Source organism: Ictalurus furcatus, chromosome 20 (genome assembly GCF_023375685.1).
Source record: "Ictalurus furcatus strain D&B chromosome 20, Billie_1.0, whole genome shotgun sequence".
Lineage (NCBI taxonomy): Eukaryota > Metazoa > Chordata > Actinopteri > Siluriformes > Ictaluridae > Ictalurus > Ictalurus furcatus.
The window spans coordinates 8,381,547-8,400,136 of record NC_071274.1 but is presented as its reverse complement, the minus strand read 5'-3'; the positions used below and the strand labels follow the sequence as shown (position 1 = coordinate 8,400,136).

Sequence of the window (18,590 nt, the reverse complement as noted above, 5' to 3'; positions counted from 1 at the left end):
CTATACACACCCTAATCCATGGACAGAGACTACAACAATTTTGGATTTAGAATGTAACAATCTTTAGAAAGTATAGTGTGTCATTCATTGGGTATGTACGTAGTCATTCTGCAGTTTTTAGCCTTGTGTTCACCATTTACCATTGTGAACAAATTCAACTAAAGATCACAAAACATTCACTCTAAATGTGGTAATCGCATTTGAAGTCTCTCAACACGAAGATAAAACAAGTGTCAGTGCTAGCAAAGCTTGTGTCCAAGCTATTATTTACTCCAATCCAGCAGCATAATTAATTTCACTGATCTCTTCCTCTATACAATCTATGGAACCTATGCATTTTCCTAGAAATACTATCATAAGCAATCAGATCTCCCTTAGCATGCATCAGATATTTTAAACTATCAGTTATCAAACCATTAACACAGAAAATTGATCTTGACCCATCATAATTTATTAATTATTTTAATATTGATCAATATTAAACATCTCCTTTATCTCCAAGATCCTAAAATGTCAGATAAGCTCATCCTTGCATGGGAATCACTGGATGGAGCGTTTGAAATTGATACTGTTCTTAAAATGTATTTGAGGAAATGTACAAAAGGTACAAGGAGACAGGAGGCTTCTAGATCAAGGAAACACAGATGCTTCCTACTTGGAAATCATTGTTATAGCATGTGATATAAGCCAGAATTAAGTGCCACTCATACAACTGTATGCAGGGCAGATTTGGCCAAAAACCATACATGCGTCTCAGCAATAAATTTAGCTTTTTCTTGCACAATATCGGCTTGATCATGGAGCAGTGCCATTGCCATTGTCTGACAGTTTTACACAGTCTGACACTGTTTTAAGAACAATATTTCACTATGGAATAAATGTTTTGGGTTTTAAATACACTCAGTGATGTTTGGTTTCAGGTTAACTCTGAGTGTAATCAGTAATGAGTACATGAAGATGTATTAGACAGTTAGCCAAATACAATTAGGTAATTATGTCACTGATAAGGTGGTCTTTAAAATGATGTTTCTATAACAAGGGTGTCTCAAATACAACAATACTGGTCTTGCAACGGGCATAGGAAGACTTTTGGCTGAAATGTTTTCTATAATCAGTCACTCCAGCAGAGCCACTATGGTTGTAGAGATGGTCCAGAAGCGCTCCTGAAACAGTCCCACTTGGTTCTCTTGTAACAGATAGTCTTAAAATAATTGAAAGTAAATACCACTTAATATTTGCTATTTGGTGTGTTTTTGGTCATTGCTGCATGATAAAGTTCCTCCCAATTAGACTGGATGAATTTCTCTGTAAATTGGCAGACAAAATGTTTCTGTAGACTTCTGAATTAATTCTGATCATGAGTCTTTATTGGTCACATATACAGTAGAGCACAGTGAAATTGTTTTCTTCACATACCCCATCCTGTCAGGAAGCTGGGCTCAGAGCACAAGGTCAGACATGATATGGTGCCCCTGGATCAGAGAGAGTTAAGGGCCTTGCTCAAGGGCCCAACAGTGGCAGCTTGGCTGGGGCTTGAACCCCAACCTTCCAATCAGTAACCCAAAGTCTTAACCACTAAGCCACCACTGGAATTGAATTCATTCTGCTACTACATCATGAGTTACATCATCAATAAAGATTGATGCGAGCCTGTTCCAGAAGCAGCCATGCAAGCCCAAGTCATGACACAACCTCCACCGACCTTGTATATTTTGGATCATGAGTAGATCCTTTCTTTATCCATACTTTGGACTTTCCATCACTTTGGAAGAGGTTCACCTTGGTTCCAGAACTTTTCAATATGGCCTTCCAATTCTTACTGTTATGATACCTTCACCCTTGCCCTGTGGAGGGTGTTGGTGATGTCACTGACTGTTGTTTTTTTTTTTTTTTCTTTCTTTTTTTTTTTCCCATAGCTCTATGTTTCTGTCATCGACTGCTGTTGTTTTCCTTGGCCAACCTGTTCGATGTCTGGTTGTTAGTACACCAGTGGTTTCTTTCTTTTTCAGGAAATTCCAAATTGGTGTATTGTCTATTCCGTATGTTAAGGGCATATGTGCTATGGCACAGATTGATTTTCACTCTTTTCTCAGCTTCAAAATGGCTTGTTTTTCTTCCATAGACAACTCTCTGGTCTTCATGCTGGTTTATCCTTTTTAATAACAAATGCAGTCTTCACAAGCAAAACCCAGGGCACCACCCAAGAGTAGACATTTAGAGCTATTAATTCTTAATTTACCTACTTTTGGTTGCCTGAAATAGAACTAAAAGTTCATGTAGTACCTAAAAGTTACATCCACATAAATATTGAAATAACCTAACAGAATTTATAACAGGTTTTAACCTAACAGTCACTGTCATTTCAAATCCAGTGCACTAGAATACATTCATAAAAACAATAATTGTTTGTTATTTCAATTTGACACACTATTCGCAAAATATTTTCACTTGTGCATGTATACATGTCAGTGTCAGTGTCTGTGTCAGTCCTGACCTCATCAAAGTCAGCAATGATCTCATTTAACAGCCGTAAGCATTCAACTCCTTGATTGTTCATTTCAGTCTGAGAATAGAAATCAGCAAAGCCAGGAATAGAGGCAAACATCACCCCGACAGCATCATAGGAATGGGAATACAACTCCTGTAGAGAAATAAAGTAAAAAAAGGACAAGAGAAGAGAGGGGTCAGTCTAAGAACAAAAAAGCAGACAGGGTGGATGGCATAGAATATTTGTAATAGTAAAATGATGAAGTGTGTACTGGTTTGAACCATGTAATATGCATATGTGTTTTCTGATACTTTTATTGTTTGGGGTAAATTTTTTATTTTTATCAATTACACTATTTGGCCAAAAGTATGTGTACCCCTGACCATCACACCTATATGTGGTTCTTCCCAAAACTGCTACAATGAGGTTGGAAATGCACAATTGTTCAGAATGTCTTTGCATGCTTTAGCATTACAAATTCTGTTCATTGGAACTAAGGGGCCCAAACCTGTTCCAGCATGACAATGCCCCTGTGCACAAAATGGGGTTTAACGCTCGTCTAATAAAGCACACATAACTGAAGTAATCTATACATGTTGCACAGCTGCATTACCTGCATTAACAGATGAGCATATACAGTACACTGACTATGTTTACATGCACATCAAATTCTGTTTAAGGTCTATATTCGGGTTGCAGTCATATTCCGAATAAAATTTTTATATGCGTACAGGCATTGGAATACATCGTTTTTGTAAATATACCTGATATGGCATTCCTAAATACCTAGTCTACAGCTAAGCATCTGTTATCACCCACAATTTCTTGTGGACTGAGCATGCGCATATATCTCCTTTCAGTGGATTTTCTGAAAAAGGCGTTACACACTACAAATTTCAGATTAAAACAGGCATATTCCAGCGGTGGGTATCAGGAATTTGGGGAATCAGATTGTTGTCTTGATCTGAATTGGGCAACCGCAGTCATTGACTAGACAACTAACCTTAAACAAAATGTTATTGCAAGTGTGCATTACAGGAATCGAGCACCAACATATTTACCAAATGATGACCTTCCTCACTGAACCATATCGTTAAAGCACTTTAAGTGAATTCAATTATTAATAACATTGCCTAGCTGTATTAACTATATAACAGTTGTGTCTAGTCAGAACAGTCATTAGACATTTCATAGACATTTCAGCCTAAACAAGATTTTACCCATCACCTGACTTCTCATATGGCTATTAGAGCAAGGCATATTTTAGTTGACATGTATTTAAGGATTTTATTTGTAAATATTGTTTATTTAATAATTAATTTTGTATTATTTTAAAAATAATAATTTTATCATTTAATTATTATTATTATTATTATTATTATTATTATTATTATTTTTTAGGATTGACAGAGAATTTATCCTGTAGGCATATATAATCATGGGCTGAAGGACATAAGATTGAGGTTTTGTGATGCACCCAACTTTTTTTGTTGTTTATACACTGTACTGGTCAAAATGGCCACCAGAGGGAACTAATGCTCTACCACAAATTCCAACACCGCAGCATGAAACACTCACATTCAGAAATGCACATACTAAGCAGTGTTTGATAAACTGCAGCATCATGACTGACCTTCGCACTTTAATGCTCTAGGTCTGTTTGAGTGTGAGTGTGTGTGCATGTGGGGTTCAGATCACATTTCTTTGCCAATATGACAATAGCACTGAATCATTCAGCTGACAACGGTAGAGTGACGTAAGTTACTCCATTAAAACACACACACACACACACACACACACATGCACACACACGCTAAAAATATATTCATTGTCCCTACTGAAGCATACTATAACAAGTCACCTGATTATCAATGGATGAGATAATTAATGAAACCTAACACACACACACACACACACACACACACACACACACACACACACACACACACACACACAAAGGTCTAAGAGATGTATTTTTAATAAGACCCCAGTGCCATGTTGGCACTATTCACTGAGAGTCAATCCTCCCAGTAAGAAAGACAAATGACTTAAGGCACACACCTATAGTCACACACACAGACACACACACACACACACACACACCCCAACAACACACCAGAACAAAGACACTGTTACAGTCAAGAACCAAGAAATCATGCAATAAAAAAGAGCCACATGAGACAATAGAGATACTGACATTGGAGATTTAGTGAGAGATTAGTGGAGGCAGAGATGAAGATGGTGATGGAGATAATGGCAGTTATTCATCAAAGGTACGTAGAAATGATAGCAGATTTGAGAACATGGAATGGCCTATGAACGACTATGCATCTTATGATTTATTAAGCTATCGTACAACATCAAATGAAATAGTGATTTTTGCGCAATTGATGAATCAGCTTAAACTGCGTGGAAACAGTGTCATGCCTGCTAATCCTTTATTTACATGGCATGCCCCAGTTGATCCTTTTCTAAATCTCATTTCATTTATGAAACATGCCCTAATGTATTTAGGAGTTGCAACATTGAGCCAATGAAATGAAGGCTTTCAGGTTTTCCAGAGTTTCAACAGAAGAAAGGATGGTGCAATACATCTGTCTTTTGCTATCCTTTGTTTAAGAAAGGATGGTGCAATACATCTGTCTTTTGCTATCCTTTGTTTAAGAAAGGATGGTGCAATACATCTGTCTTTTGCTATCCTTTGTTTATATCAAAATTAATGGTATCATATAGGTGAATATAAACAGTGATGGAAGTGTGCTCTGCAAAATCCCATAGAATCCCACACAGAATCCCACAGAGAACATCTAATCACCTGTGGGTATTAATGTGGCTTGGTTTTTATTTATTTTAATACTCAAATAGATTGATCAAAGCTTCATTTATTAATTTAGGTCAGACGAATTTCCATCCTGAACAAATTATCAACGCCTTATTTCAAGCCCTGATTTCAAACTCTAACCAGTCATAAACACAATTCTAACCAATCATAAACACAGTGAAAATGAGTTCTGCTTCATGACATTAGTTTTACTTTTAAAACTTTTTAAGTTTTGCTTTAAAGTGAGAAAATGTTTGCCACATAGGCTACTTATTCATTTGAGACCGTGTTTGGTAATATTCACCCCATCAAGTTGTCATGCAAACTAATAACATTATAGGCAAAGTGGCAAAGTGGTTAGGAGAAGAAAGATTGATAAACATCACCAACCACATAAATTCAACAACAATTAATAAGCATGCTTCAGCCAGGGACATCACACTTCCACTATTTTTATGATCAAACTTTAACAATTTTATCAATTACTTGTTGTAGCCCTAAACAAAATAATGAAATAAATGAATACAATCTACCCAAAAAGAAATAAAATCATGTCTGGTGTGTTATTCTGTTGATATGAAATAAGGTAATAACCTCCAAAAAAATGTATGATGATATGCAAAACTCTTTGAATAACCTCCTCAAGAGTTCACACCCAGGTCACTGCTTTCTGGTGTCTCTTGTTTGTAAATTTGCCTATTACTCAATTAAAGGACTCGTAGCGTCACTGCCAGACTGAATCGACAAACAAATCATGGACGGACGAACCACAAACCAATGCATGACTCAGCCAGACTCATGAGTCAGAACCTGGCCAAAGAACTCAACTAAGTTCTAAGCCTCCAAGAATACAAAGGTAGACCTATACTTCCTGAGTCATGCTTTGTCAAGGCCAACATGTGAGACATAGACCAAGAAATAGTTCAGGCATGGATCAGTCACTGGACATTGAAGCTATGAGCCACCACAATTCCAAAACAAGCTCATGATGTGCACACATTACTCACCAGACTCAGGCCACACAGGGATTCACAAAACCTACATGGTTACTGCAAACTCACTGCCAGCCTCCAGGATTGGGAGGGTTACTTTAAAAATGCATTCAGTTACAGTTACAAAGTACTTCATAAAAAATTAATCAGTAATATAATCCAAGTATCACAATATGAAAGTAATGTAATCTGATCATTTTTGGATTATGTACTGCTTATTTTAGAGCTTAAAAACATGTTCAAGGTTTGGACTTGTTTTAATAAAATAAATAAATAAATAAATACAGATCACTGTCTCTGATGCAGGTAACATTACATTACAAAAGCATTTCAGTGAACAATTTCTGTTAATTTCTAGCAAATTAACTTTTTAAAATTGATTTGTGTATGCACCAGGAGGTTGTTCATGTGAGCCATGACTGGTAAGAGAGAACCAGAACTATAATCAAGCAGCTGTCTATATTGTGTTACATCAAAGGATTCATTTCTTTGGTTTTAAATGAAAAAAATTGTAATCCTGATAGTATTGCCATTTTTATTTTTTTTGCAAAATGTAGCTGTAATCTCATTACTTTGTTTTTTGATGCAACTGTAACAGATTACAGTTAACATTTTTTTGTATCCTGATTACGTAACACTGTCACATATATTCCGTTACTCTCCAAGCCACACAGTGACAGTGTTCATCTGGGAACACCGACTGATTGCTAGAGCATTGTGCATTTTGTTCACCCTTGGTGGTTCATATATAACCCAGTTACGTTGTTTGTACTAGTATGTGTGACCTTTTCCTGAAAATGTTGCTGTCCTAGCCACAAGTTCACAAGTTTTTCCACACATCCCCCTGTTTTGTAAACTGCCATCCCAGTTTTCACTCATGGAGATCTAAATAATAGCCAGTCAGATGTAGAAAGTCTGAAAATGTGTGATGTGTGGCCATATGTGTGACATCACAGTGGCACCAGCCGATCATGGGGGTCTGTGAGCTCATGCATGCAATAGAGGGAAGATAGTGCTTTCCACTATTCCACTTTCCGTTACACCACCCCATGACGTTGCATGAGCAGCAACTTAGAAACATGTTGTCAGCTGGCTTCACATGCCTCACAGGCTTTGCCCTCCCTGCTTGGTAGCTGTTGTGTGATAGTGGAGAGCAACTGGAGGGTGTTTTATTGATTTTCTAGGGAGAAAATCAATAAAAAATCAAAAACAAAACAAAACAAAACAATCCTAGTGATCTACTGCACTTGGTGCTATGTCTCTCATTGCTGTGAGGGCTGTCTGTCAGAATTCTGGCCTAATTACATCTCTAGTTATGGGCATTATCTCATTATGAGCCAGAACTAATTGTGCCTCATGCTAGGGATACAATCCACACTGGATATAGCATCATGCGCTTTCTGAAGGTATGTGTCGAGACTTTTTTATTAGGTTGCATGCTGTACGGGTTTATGTGCAGGAATTCATTAACCTGTAACACAAGTGATGACATCTGTGTCCCCTCACGTAGAATATCAAAACGCTTATGCTAGAATGTGCTACACAGATTACAGCTCTGCCTTTAACACCATAGTCTCCTGCAAGTTGGTCACCAAACTGCAGAATCAGGGCCCTAATGAATCCACCTGTAATTGAATCCTGGACTTTTAAACCAACTGTCCCTAGTCAGTCAGGCATGGGCAAGATACAGTCACCTCCCTTGCCCTGAGCACAGGAGCCCCAGAGGGCTGTGTATTTATATTTATATTTGCTTTGCATAAATATTTTAAAAAATCAGGCTATATATGTGCCAGAAATATTACTGATAATAAATGCATAAAAATAATCGTGGAACATTTTTTATTATAAAATTATGATAACTATAACATTATGATTTCCATGACAGATGGACATGATGGATGATTGACAAAGATTTACTAAGAGTAACTGCGTAATTAATATCACATAATGTAGGGGATGGAATCAATATTTAAATGAAGCTTTTGTGTCTGTTATTTGTTCTCAAGAGCCATGACGAACTCAGACCTCAGAAACTTTGGAAAGAAGAACTGCAAGAATGCCGTTTTAAAGAATTTTGACAGCCCTTTGACAGTGTGCAGTGTGTAGGTGTGTGTCAGGACCTCATTGTCTCTGTCCTTCTCCAGAAAGTGGCGGGCAACATGACTGGGCAGAATGTTGCGCAGCATATTCTCATTATGCTCACGCAGCTCCCGCATTTCATTGATCTCCTCCTTTGCCTGTACTCGCCACAGGAAGTCCAACCTCGCGGTGTATTCCAGCTATAAAGAGAAAGAAAGAAAGGCAGAAAGAAAGGTGGAAGAGCAAGAGAAACAAAGGTGAATATCAAAGCTCATTGTGTCTGATGTGTGAGCAATACACATAAGATATCTTTGAAGACATTAAGATCCAGATACAGCTGGAGGTTCTAAATATGAGTTAAAATGTAACACTGATACTTCCATATTGACAATTAATCTAATCTATTTGTGAAGTAAGTAAATCAAAACTGAAAGCATACAGTGCAACCTGCTCTTTTTTAATTTCTGCAAGAAGTGTTGCCAGGTTCTGCATAAAATGACCACATATTAAAGATATATCCTGAAAATCAGAAATGGGCATCAGTATTTTGGGCTTTCAAGCTTGCATGACTTTTTTTTTGTCCGCTTCCTAAAAATAAAGGATATTACCCTCTATGAAGTGAATAATAGATCATTTATACCACAGTTCTCTTCCAGTGTTTCTCAGAATTGTGTGCTTCCAACAAAGTTTGACACAATTGTTTTGAATGTGTAAATTATGCTGCAGCATTAAGATTTCCCTTCACTGGAACTAAGGGGCTCAAACGTGCTCCAGCATGACAATGTCCTGTGCACAATGTGTGAACTATGAATACATGGTTTGCAAAGGTTGGAGTAGAAGAACTTGAGTAGCCTGCACAGAGCCCTGACCTCAACCCCACTGAACACCTGACCAGACATCAGTACTCAACCTCCATGCGCTCTGGGCATTTCCAGGACCAGTGCCACGTAATAGAGGTGGGAGCAATGGTTCGGCCCCCTGACACGCCACAGGCCGCCCCTGATTGAGCTGGGACATACCGCATTCTGGTGAGTGTGCAGGGGGGGTACAAACCATGCGTTGGTGGATTCAGGCTGTATCCAGAGCTCAATTCACCAATGCTTGGTTCAAGGAGAGGCATAGGGAATTGCATGTTTGCTGAAGGTGAGGCCATGAAAGAGATCCTGACTGATCAGGGCACACCATTTATGTCACAAACACTATGCAAGCTTTACGAATTGCTGGGGACTATATTGATTCACACCAGCGTTTATCATCCGCAGACGGATGGGCTGGTAGAACGGTTTAATCAAAAACATAATTTGCAAGTTTGTTCACAATGATGCGCGAAAGAAGGATAAGTGGTTAGAGCCCTTGTTATTTGCAGTATGAGAGGTGCCACAAGCCTCATGGGATTTTCCCAGTTCAAATTATTGTACGGACACAAGCCGCGTGACATGCTCAATGTCATTCGGGAAAATTGGAAGGAGGGACCTTTCGAACAGTAAAAATTAAATTCAGTACGTTCTTGACCTGAGAGCAAAACTCCACACCTTAAGCCACATAAAGGCCTGTTCACACTGGGATGTTCTTTTCAGTGTGTTGAATGGTCTGTTTTTCGACTCGTGATTTTGTGTACACATCCATGCGTTAAACACGACCGATGTGCTGAAAGAAAATGCAAATTCACTCCTTGATTGTAGATGGCGCTTATTGAAAAGCAGAAATACCCCAATACACAAGGTGGCGCTGCTCAACTTTCTGTTTCTGACAACCGCTTATCACTGACTTCACATAAGTATGGGCCTCATGGGAAGACCCAAATTATTATTATTATTATTTTTTTTTTATCAAATTTTTTTTTTGGAGGGGGTGGGTATAAAGCAACTATTGTTGTGCCCAAAAATGTTAATGTTCCTGCAAATTGATTGTGTATTGTCTAGGAATAGTCTTTTTGTGGTCAATATGATGATACAATGACGCAATAATGGGGCACTTAGCTATTTGAATAAGAGGTCAAGAATATGTGCCAGGTGCAAAATAATTACAACGGACAATCAATCAGCAGATTATCATTGACCAGAGATGTGAAACATCTGCAGGGAAGAGACAAAGAAAAAAACAATGCTATTTAGTGTAGAAAGCAACACTGAAAGAATTAAATGGATCACTTAGAATATATGCCGCATTCAGTTTCGTCATAGCCACAACATAATCTTATTAAATGAGTCATGAAATTCTTATCAGTTTTAAACGGACTGTTTAACGCACTGAAAAAACGTCCCGGTGTGAACAGGCCTTAACACAAGAGAATTTACTACAGGTGCAAGAACGTCAATCTCGGCTGTATAACAAGGGTTCTCGGTTACAAGAGTACACTGGGAGACAAAGTGTTTATTTTGCTACCCATGGCGAGCTCTAAATTACTCGCCAAGTGGCAAGGGCCCTTTGAGGTCACACGGCGAGTCTGGGATGTCAACTATGAAGTAAGGCGAACGGATAGAGGCGGACTGCGACAGGTTTACCACTTTAACCTCCTCAACCCATGGACTGGAGGTAAATCTAAAAACGACACAGATGGCTGACACAGATGGGGGGGATGTCGGAGCTAAGTTGTTTCAAGCCTGCCTCTACCTTCCTTCTCTTTGCCCAGCTTTAAAGCCTGTCACACTGTTATAGCAGCAAAGTTGGAACAACTCAGCGTTAATGCCCATGGGATGTTCAGTACTCAGGTGTCTACATACATTTGGCCATGTAGTGTAGATGATACTTTTGGAGCAGCGTCCCAGGTATATTTTTCAGGGCCCGAGTATATTTTGTCTCATTGTAAAAACAGAGAGAGAGAGAGAGAGAGAGAGAGAGAGAGAGAGAGAGAGAGAGCTAACAAGAGAAAGAAGCCAGATAGCATTGATAAAACATTCACATTCCAATTAATGCCTGGACTTGCTAGTTAGTAATTTCCTGTTGTAAAGAAACCAACAAACTACTCCATTAGTAAATTCATGGTGCAAATACACTTTTTATAGGAGGACCTAATATTTACTTGCTCTCATTTTCTGCACACTGCAAACAACATACCAAACATCATCAACAAAGAGGATAATCTGGAATAAATTAATGCTGCTTATAAAACAGTAACATGGACTAACCTACTGAACAGATGTGTTAAATAAAACAATTGCTGACTCTATTCCCTCGCTAGTTCACATTTATTGTGCACATAAAACAATAATCACTTGGAATAATCACTTTAATGTATCCAGATGATGCAATTTTAAGCAGCAGAATATGACTGACAGATAAAAGTCATTCAAATCAACATCAGCTTCTTTTTGCAACGATAAGTGCAGTGATAAGAAGTTTTTATATTTAGAAATTCACTTACACTACATCATGGATGGGAGGCCTGTAGTATGATTTCAGCTTGCATGCATACTCTGGAAATTTATGGGGCTTTTTTAGTTTTAGTTTTTTTTTTTCTTAGAAAAATCTTTCTAAAAATGATATCAGCATGAATACTTATTTAGTTGAGACAGATCTTTGATTAAAAGCAGTCTGAATGCATGTGTTGAGAGACAGAGTAAATGAAACATCCTTAATTTTAAGGACATGTTATTTTTAACATATTTATATTAAATGTACAGTTTTGATGGACAATTTATATCTATTTGGCATATACTGTACATCATATCTTAAATATATATTAAACATACTATGATATGACCCCTAAAACATCTTCCTGAAGCCAACCTCTAACACTATACCCAAACACACAGCACCCAAACTATGGAATCAAACTTAAGATACTCTAGCAAAACACTACACCAAGCTCCATAATACCAGACCATATCTAAGCAGAGATCTTTGCCCTGTTCTACTAATCAACACAAAAGAGAACTGTTGGAAATGTAAATCTACTCATAACTGATAGTTTAATGGTAGAGTTGTCAAAATGGATTAAAACCAAACTGAGCTGTTGTCTTTTCTCCTACCAGTAGAACTGCACCAATCCTAAACACTGCACTAAATCCAAAATAACACACCATGTCCAAACACTGTATCTATCCCAAACACTGCACTAAATCCAAAGTAACACACCATGTCCAAACACTGCATCAATCCCAAACACTGCACTAAATCCAAAATAAGACACCATGTCTAAACAATGTATCAATCCCAAACACTGCACTAAATCCAAAATAACACACCATGTCCAAACACTGTATCAATCCCAGACACTGCACTAAATCCAAAATAACACACCATGTCTAAACACTGTACGAAACCTTTACAATACCAAAATACACTCCAGATCAGCAACAGTGAAAGCCTTATATATTTACATTTGGTAGATCTTAAGTGTTCTCACTGTGTATATGCTGATGTTGTTGTTGTTGTTGTTGTTGTTATTATTATTATTATTATTAGCTTAGCTTATATCATGGGCAGCAGTAGTGCAGTGTTGAATTCTGCAAGTCTTTAATTTTGAAACATTCGTTAATTATTCAGTTGTTTGGAGAATGTAACAGAATCTGTCACTTTGAGTCTCAGTCAGAATCTGCAACCTTTCCTGTTCTGGGTTCAAACCAAGGTCATGAATTCCTCCACAACAATTAAATGCTTACTCCATTAGTTATTCATTTAAACCTTCATAAAAGGAAACAAAAGACAAGAATAACAATGATGTAAAATACAGCAATACTATAAGAGCATGCAGTTAAAAATCTTTTGGGGTTCATCTTTCTAAACCACAATGATTAGTAGTATATTTATCCTGAAAGTTAAAGGATGAACAGCAACGAGAGGTTCAAACATAAAAGAACACATCTTGTATGTAAGTTACATTTCTAATTGCAATTTTTTTCTACATCATTTTTCTGTAAAACATAAGATTTGCTAAAAAAAAGGTTTGTTAAAGCACACTGGACTTGATTATGCTACAGCACACTTCAGTGTACTTGCAGCCACACAAATGATTCTGATATTTAAAGTGTGCTATTTTATTTATTTATTTATTTATTAGCTATTTTTGCTCTTAATATACGTTATAAGTCTGTCTTTTATGGCGTCAAAGTGCACTTAACCATGCTATAATGGAACTACTCTATTTCTATTATAGTTAATTTGAAATATTCTCTACTATATGCTTTTAATGATGATGCACATATACAGTATTTTGTGTAAAAATAAAACATATATTTTACATGTATTACAAATACATGACTATTGCACTTGCACTAACTGCTCATTTCGGATCTAAAAGATTCAGTAGACTGACTATCATCAATATACAGCAATACAGAAGGAGAAACTCAAAGGTGATGTCCTAGTTTAGTATGTAAGTGATCAACACAAAGCAAATGTTTCTTATCCCATTTTGTGTCACCTGAAAATATAAAGTGGCTTGCCATAAAATGTCTACTCTGGTGTTTTAGAAAGCTCTATCTTTGTTAAAGGTTGACAAAAAATAAACCAACAAATATTCCATGCTTCTGTTTACTCAACTGAAGTTCAGTCTGAATACCTTAGACCTGCAGGTAGAATTAACAGAAGACACACATGTGCAAATGTGCAGTTACAGTACATGCAAACCCCCCACAACATGAACATTGTATGGAAGACCTCGACTCACGACTTTTCTTGTGATCTCAACATAACAAATTGTTTTCACAAGAAAATCTTGTGCCTTGTGAATGGGACTGGTGGTATCTTCGCCATTGCCATCATAAATTGAATAATTAGCTGTTGTAGAGATGGACTTTATCTCCGCATTAAGAGAGAGAAGGGTGTCCTCTTCTCAAGTGTTGAACACTAATGTGGAAGTTGTCAATCAGTGACAGACACAGAGCTTTTTTAGCTGGTGTGAGTCCCTGATCAAAAGATGCTGTGGAATTGCGCTAAGCTTTTGCTGCCTCCAGAACAATATAAACAACATATTGTTATGTCGAGATCACAAGAACATTAAGTCGAGATCACAAGAAAACAAGAAAGACAAAAAAATGATAATGCATGGCCACTTCCATAGATTCACAGAAACACCGTGACAATATAAAGCAGCACTGAGAAAAGGGAAAGGCAATTAGCAGAGTCAGGAGTGAAACTGATATTTGTTCTTAAACCTTAAGCAGTGTACTATTTCTAGAAAAAGTAACAGCAATGAGAACTATACCTCTCTTCACTCTTAAACAGTCAATTTCTTTCCTCAGTCTTTCTTTGGCTTCCCCCCATCTCTTTTATCCTCTCTCTCTCTTCAAACCTGTCCCCTCCCTGTTACTAGTTTATTGCTGTTTCATAACACCGCAGGTCTCATATTGATCACTGGTATCACTTACAGTAATTCACCAGTGTGAACATAAGAAGCTTCCTTTTTTCCCCGTTTCTCGACAAGACACACACACACACCAAAGAACAAGAAAATCTGAGTGCATGTGTATATGTGTGTGTGTCTAAGTGTATGCGTGTGTGTGTGTTTGTGGCATGAATTTAGCTCTTTGTGGTGTCCAAATGGCCTCATGATGATAGGAATATATGACAATATTGGCATTTTAGGCACATTTGGCTGGCTCACATTAGGAAAAGTGTTTGTTTTTTTTTTTATTTTTTTTTTACATGTTTCTTTTTAGGCACTGAAATTAGGGTTAAAGGTTAAAATCATAGACAGTGGTGCTCTACAGTAATACACAAGTCAATGGAAAGACTGTAGTAGTCTGTGTGTGTGTGTGTGTGTGTGTGTTTTCTCACCTGTTGTCCGTGATAAAATACAGCTAAAAGGAACATTGCCATCAGCAGTAAAGATGTTCTCTTGGTTCCCAGGAAACATTCGCTGTTGTCGGGGTAACAGGATAAAGAACGTCATAAGTGGGATTTATTAGATTCTAAAGGGCAAAGATTCTAACACTGGAAATGTGTGTGTGTGTGCGGGGGGGTTCTATGTTTAGGTGTATGTGCTGATCTCTGCATGAGTCATAGTTTTAAAAAAGTTACTACATGTATTTGTATCTGTTTAAAGGTGTGTATGTGTGCATTTCAATTTTTGGTGAGATACACATACTAATTTAACAATATTATAATCTTATTATTGTTTACTGTGTGTGTGTAGGTGTGTGTAGTTGTGTGTGTGTGTGTGTGTGTGTGTGTGTGTGTGTACTGACCTCTGGTTGGTGAAGCCATCGTTGGTGATGGTGTCATACCGGGTGAACAGTGAGTGATAGAAAGCTTCGGTCAGTAGTGAGTAGATGGCGATCATTAGGAGCAGGATGGCCAGTTTCAGGATGGAGTTTAAGCGCAGGAACACTGCACATGTCACCATGGCCAACACGCCCGTAAACACAAAATACTGGACAAAATAAACTCTAATAGGTTAATATGCCAACAACCATGGCTGCAAAGTCAGAATACCATTAACAATAAACACTTGTCTATAGACACAAATATTTAAAAAAGCACCTCATAATGAACACCAGCTTGATTAAATTTACTGTTAACGGTTTACGATTTCTCAGGAATCATTTTAATATCACTCAGTTTCTTATGACTCAGACTACTCTGTAGTCATTAATCTGGTTGCACTGTCTGCTATCCAATTACCTAAAGGATGCTACATAATACTTAATTATCCATACTGATCTTTTTAAATAGCTACACCATTGTGTTTCTGAGCTGACATTTCTGTCGTTCCTGCACTGAATAAAGCCAAAGGAAGAACAAACCTCTGGGTAAAGACAGCCGGGAATCGAAGCTGAAGCATCGAATGTGCCGTTCCTGAATACATCCCAAATTGATTTATCAACATTACACCATAACTAGAGAGAAAAAGAAATGATATATGTTTTACAAAGACCTTCATATAAAATGCCCTTTCTGATCATTCACTACACAGTCCCTCCAGGATTTCGCGATTTTAAAAAACAAAATCAAGCCTTTTTGGCCGCAACAATCACAAAAAAAAAAAAACAACTCTGCAAATTCCTGTACGGATTGACTACAAAACACCAAGAAACAAGTCAGACAGCATCTATACAAGATGGAAGCATTCATTTAGATCAGTGGTTCTCAACACGGGGGGCGCGGCGAGATCAGAAGAGGGGCTCAAAGTCTTTTAAGAGAAAAAAACACAGACAGGGCATCATTTGGGTACGCTGTGTATTTTATTGCTTTTCAAACATAATATGCATAAATGAAAAACCCCGCACTCCCTCTCCCTCTGCATTTTCTTTTTGCTGGGGAGAGGCGGAGCGTAGCCTGCCTTTTATGTAGCTGTCAGTGCAGAGTAGTGTTGCCAACTTAGCGACTTTTCAGACCCCTTTAGCGACTTTTTTTTGCAAGAAAAGCACCTAGCAACAAGTGTAGCGACTTTTTGGACAAACCTTAGCGACTTTCAAATGTGGCCAGTACTGTCCTGCAAGTGCGAGGTCTTGAATGATTTTAGAACGCAAGACGAACGGAATGCAACATGTTTTACATGTAAAATAATCCACGTTATTACAGCCTAGTTCTCTTGTTCAAAATAGTTATAATGTTCAGAAACACTTAGGATAATTCATGTTCCGTACCTGTCCGTTATATGTTTTTATAAAAGGCATACAAGTTATTTTAAAAAATCAGAAAAGTTATGAAAATTAAGCTAAGTACAAAACACAAAAGCAAAAAAAAAAAAAAAAAAAAAAAAAAAAAAACTATCTATCTACCTATCTATCAAAAACATTATAGATTAGGTTATATATATATATATATATATTATACCTGGTCTCCTCCAAAATGGGGGGGTGCCACATGATAGGGGAGGCTTGAGGGGGCTTTAGTTACAAAAGGTTGAGAACCTCTGATTTAGATTAAACACACAACCAGTATTCTAAAAAATATATGTATAGGTAATGTAATGCAATGTTGTCTTTTTAAGTGGATATGAATAGAGATTAAAGTATTTTTTTAACAGCTCCCCAGATGGCAGGTGACACTGATGACACTAAAATCAATACTTATTTCATATTTACAGTCATTCAGTGGCTAGTGATTTTTACATCACATTGCTACCATCACTTAACATGAAGTAGAACATGCTGTGTATCTACAGCGTCAGAGTGCAGAAACCTGTACATACCACAAACTTTAATTCATTATTGTCATAGACTCCATGTCTAGTGTATAGCAGGTCTTAATGATTCTTTAGAGTGTGTGTGTGTGTGTGAGACACTCACAATGTTGATAATGGCTGCCAGGAAGTTGATGAGGATGGACAGGAGGATGATAACGTTTCGTGCTGTGTACGTCTCATTCACCCAGCAGCAGGCCTTACGCAACACTAACGGCAGACACTTGTAATCTTCTGCCGTCGTCACGACAACCAGACAGCAGTGCAGCAAGATGAGTACAGAAAACTGGATCGCCATGGTCAGCATCCTACAGACATCACCAACACACCCAGAGTTATGTTTCAAAACTTCATCTCAACAGTTCTTTTAGAGAAAAAGTGTGAAAAATTGATTAAGTAAACTTGTTTTCATGACAACACCATACCTCTAATTACTTTCCTGAAACAAACTATGTGTCTGCAGATGATTAATTATTCCTTTGTTAAAAACCTTGCTGAAGTATTCTGTAAACTATATGTTAAAAAAGGCCCCGTTTCTTTCTACACGGACTCTTCCAAACACTCCTCACTCTAGTACGTCCCAAAACTTTCTGTGAAACCGGGATGCACTAAAAAACTGTTTCGGGGTTAAGCACACAAAGAGTTATTTCGCACGTGCGTTATTGGAGCTCGCATGTGCCATAGATGACAACAAAAGAGAAAAATATATGTTCATGAGCGGAAACGGGAGAACTCTCTATGCTCTGCTCCCGCGGACATTTAAAAATTTTTTTTGTTTAAACAATCAACAAAAGCAATACATCACAATCAACAGCAGCACGGCTTGGATCTCCTTCATGCTTGCTGTTGTTGCAGTGTCATTATCAGATTTCAGAAAATAGACTGTTTTTAAAAACACAAACCTTTATCCAAAGATAAAAAAAGCTCATTCCATGAGCAGGGTTCGAACCCAGACTACAGCAGTAAGAGCACCAAATCCTAACCACTAGACCAGCAGTTTAATTACAGCAAGTGCTTTTATCACTGTTACCCAAAGGTTTGTCTTCCAATCAGCGCCTACTACATGTTTTTATGAGCTGAGCAAACATTTTACATTGTTATGTCATTACAATCAGTTTGATTTTAGTGTACTGAGGATTC

General features: G+C 37.6%; 1 protein-coding gene across 1 annotated transcript in view; it reads right to left on the bottom strand.

Annotated features, from left to right (window-relative positions):
• Nucleotides 1-18,590, bottom strand: part of adcy8 (adenylate cyclase 8 (brain)) — a 61,531-nt gene that overhangs the window by 3,868 nt on the left and 39,073 nt on the right. Inside the window, exons 8-13 of the mRNA XM_053651266.1 lie at nucleotides 17,557-17,758; nucleotides 16,069-16,161; nucleotides 15,511-15,695; nucleotides 15,101-15,182; nucleotides 8,422-8,580; nucleotides 2,495-2,641 (exon numbers count right to left, since the gene is read on the bottom strand). Of these exons, the coding sequence (XP_053507241.1) occupies nucleotides 2,495-2,641; nucleotides 8,422-8,580; nucleotides 15,101-15,182; nucleotides 15,511-15,695; nucleotides 16,069-16,161; nucleotides 17,557-17,758 (868 nt within the window). The remainder of the gene's footprint in view (nucleotides 1-2,494; nucleotides 2,642-8,421; nucleotides 8,581-15,100; nucleotides 15,183-15,510; nucleotides 15,696-16,068; nucleotides 16,162-17,556; nucleotides 17,759-18,590) is intronic.